Source organism: Lipotes vexillifer, unplaced genomic scaffold (genome assembly GCF_000442215.2).
Source record: "Lipotes vexillifer unplaced genomic scaffold, Lipotes_vexillifer_v1.1 scaffold528, whole genome shotgun sequence".
Taxonomy (NCBI): domain Eukaryota; kingdom Metazoa; phylum Chordata; class Mammalia; order Artiodactyla; family Lipotidae; genus Lipotes; species Lipotes vexillifer.
In genome coordinates, this window is record NW_006794582.1 from 1,248,497 (window position 1) to 1,251,524 (window position 3,028).

The following is a 3,028-nucleotide window of genomic DNA, read 5'->3' on the forward strand; positions in this document are numbered from 1 at the left end:
TTTGGTAGGAGGGGAGGATGGAGGGTATTCCTCTTTATGACTTGGAGAAATAAGAAGTTGGAAGCTTAAAAGTGCCTGGAATATTTGGTGTGAGTTGAAGCATTGAGTGCATTAAGGAATAATAGTTTGAGGGAGAGTCAGAAAAAAGTCTTGATGCCACAGCAGGGAAGGCCGTGAATTTGAGGCTGAGGAATTGGGGCTTTATTCCTCAGGCCTGAGGTTGTTTCATACTGGCTGAGGCAGGAGAACGACATGGGGTCCCCCAAGTCATTGTGTCATAACCACTGTGACCAGTGGAAGTGGCATACTTTTCAGGTATGTTGGGGTGAAGTTAAGACACTTGAGAAACTGCCCAGAGTCTTCCTCAGAGGGAGTATAAAACTTGATTCTCATTTTCATTAGAAGTCTTTTATATAAGAGTGTCAATCTCACTAGTATTATTTCTAGAGATCAATTTTGATGCATTTTTTTGTAAAACTACCTGTTTGAGAATTCAAGTAGTCCAGTTTTTTTCTCATACGTGATATACTTTATCTTGTGCGATAGCTACCCTGTTAAATTTGTTCCTTAAGAATGTGAGGGAACTAAAGTTTTGTAAACTGAATCATTTCAAATGAGCAAAGAGGATCCTTTACTAAATTCTGTTGTAATACAGTTAATTTGATTATTTTAGAGCAAGATGGTATCTGTCCCCACTGCCTGCTCCGTCCCCATTAATGTATGCTTTAAAATTGTTTTCTTGACAACACCTTGAATTAAGAAATCAGTATTGAAATTTTAGCCTCCAGAACACATTGATTTTTGCCATTTGCAGAGGACAAAATTTTCTACTATTCTTTTTTAAATTTTTAAATTTTTATTTTATATTGGAGTATAGTTGATTTACTGTGTTATTCTCTACTACTCTTAATTCAGAAGTAACTTCTGTGAGGGGACTTGGTTTTAATTTATTTTGTATAGAACATAAATTGTTTGAGTCTACGATGGGGTTCTGCAAACCTTTTCTTAAAAGGGCCACATAGTAAATATTTTAGGCTTTGGGAACCATACGGTTTCTGTTGTAACCACTCAATTCTGCTGTGTAAGTTGAAAGCAGCCATAGACAATACATAAACAATGAGCATGGCTGTGTTCCAGTACAACTTTATTTTCAAAACAGACAGCAGATTGGGGTTTGCTGACTCCTGTCTAGAATTTTGTTGTGTTTAAGCCAGTTTCATATCTGGAGAAAAAAAGAGAATGGGGCAGGATATTATTGCGTAACCAATTCCTGTAACTCAAGCAACTATGGCTTGCAGAGGCCATTATTTTTAAGTTACACTGTACTGCCTTCATATGTATAATCATAAACAGAAATAGTTTCTTGCATTCTCTCTCCTCTCCATCCTGCCGTACCTCCTTAAATATTTTGAGTGCCCACCACGTAGCAGATGTTAGGCTAAGCACTTGGGATAAGTGGTAAACAGGCAGAGCAGCCCCTCTCCTCATAGATCAGTAGAGGTGACTGACAATAAGCAAACTAAGCAATTATAGGTTGTGACGAGCACTGTGACGTTATCAAGCACTGTGCTGAGGTGGAGAATAATAGGGAGGGCAGTGCTTCTTCCATAGAGTGTTGGGGGAAGCCTCTCTGAGGAGGTGAAGTTCAACACTAACACCTGAAGTTGAGAAGGATCTAATCATGCAAAACACCTGACAGGGTTTTTTTGGACAGGAATCAGAAGAGAGTCATCCTCTCCTCCTTTTCCCTCTGAATGTCAATATAGACATGGATAAGCTATTCAAATTTTCATAGAGAATATTGAAAGCTATTTTGTAAGATTTTTTTTCTCTCCTTTTAGCTTTTTAGGCAAGGCTAAAAGCAGTAAGAACAAATGGAAAGTTTCTGTCTTCTGGTCAATACATGTAATACATAGTGAATATGCACAGAAGAGTTGGCTGCCACAATAAAGGTCTGGGCCTTGCGGCCTATTATTTAGAGCTCTGGGGATGCGTGAGGTTTGTTAATGCATTTATAAAGTTGAAGCCTCATATGCTCTATGTTATTATGACGCTCCGGAAGGCTGTGCAGATGCAGTGAGGTGGTGGGGCCCTCTGCTGGCTGACTATCGCTCACAGTTCTCTGCTTACCATAGTCAGTGTGGACAGAGAGGTTTTCTGGAGGACATCTCAAGTGGTTAGGCCCCGGGAGGTTCCCAGGCCCCTGTTGTATTACAGGCTCCTTAGATCAAGCCTTAGGGGAATATTCACAGGTAGGCTTGTACATCCCTAGCTCCTATGCTCTCTGCTTCTTTCTTCTCTGTGGCCTTCTGCTGACCGGTGCTCTTTGCTTGACTGGCTACTGGTGCTTTGGTGGAAGGTAAGGAGGTAGGTGTGGGCTGAGCATATGGACTGAGTGATGCTTTTGTGTTTTCACATGCTGTCTTTGGCATCTAAGTACCCAGCTATAGTCGCTTCACTTTACTGATAGGGGATGTTGACAGAAGCATAAAATGAATATAAGTTGGATATGTGTGTGGTCGCGTTTTGAATCTTTGTACAGGAGGAGCATGTTCTACTTGAAGTGACCGTCCTACAGAAGGCTTGACCTAGATGAGTTCACCATTTTGGCTTGGTTTGGGGTTTTTAATTTTTGTTATTGGGGTATTTTGTTTTTTGTTTTGTTTGTTGTTTGTTTTTCATTTTTATTTTGTCCCAACATTTTCCTTTATAGTCCACCATTAGATATTGATCAGTTGAAGCTCATTTTAAGACTCGTTGGAACCCCAGGGGCTGAGCTTTTGAAGAAAATCTCCTCAGAGTCTGTGAGTTGTTGCTTTGATTGTAATAATCTGCCCTGTTGGGAGCCTCTGCCACTTCCCTTCTGTCACGTCTGTACTTTGACCCGGGTATGTTTGTAAGCACGTATGCCCTTTGTGTGCTGACTTCCGAGATGAAGCGTGTGTGTGTGTGTGTGTGTGTGTGTGTGTGTGTGTGTGTGTGTGTGTGTGTGTGTGTGTGTGTGTGTGTGTGTGTGTGTGTGTGGGTG

At 40.9% G+C, this 3,028-nt stretch overlaps 1 protein-coding gene across 3 annotated transcripts in view; it reads left to right on the forward strand.

Annotated features, from left to right (window-relative positions):
• MAPK14 (mitogen-activated protein kinase 14) overlaps positions 1 to 3,028 on the forward strand; it is a 72,622-nt gene that overhangs the window by 54,304 nt on the left and 15,290 nt on the right. For 2 of the 3 annotated variants that reach the window (XM_007467265.1, XM_007467263.1), the window contains exon 9: positions 2,725 to 2,804. The exons of the other annotated variant lie outside the window; for it this stretch is intronic. In XM_007467265.1, coding sequence (XP_007467327.1) covers positions 2,725 to 2,804 — 80 coding nt within the window. The remainder of the gene's footprint in view (positions 1 to 2,724; positions 2,805 to 3,028) is intronic. 3 annotated transcript variants of the gene reach the window in all.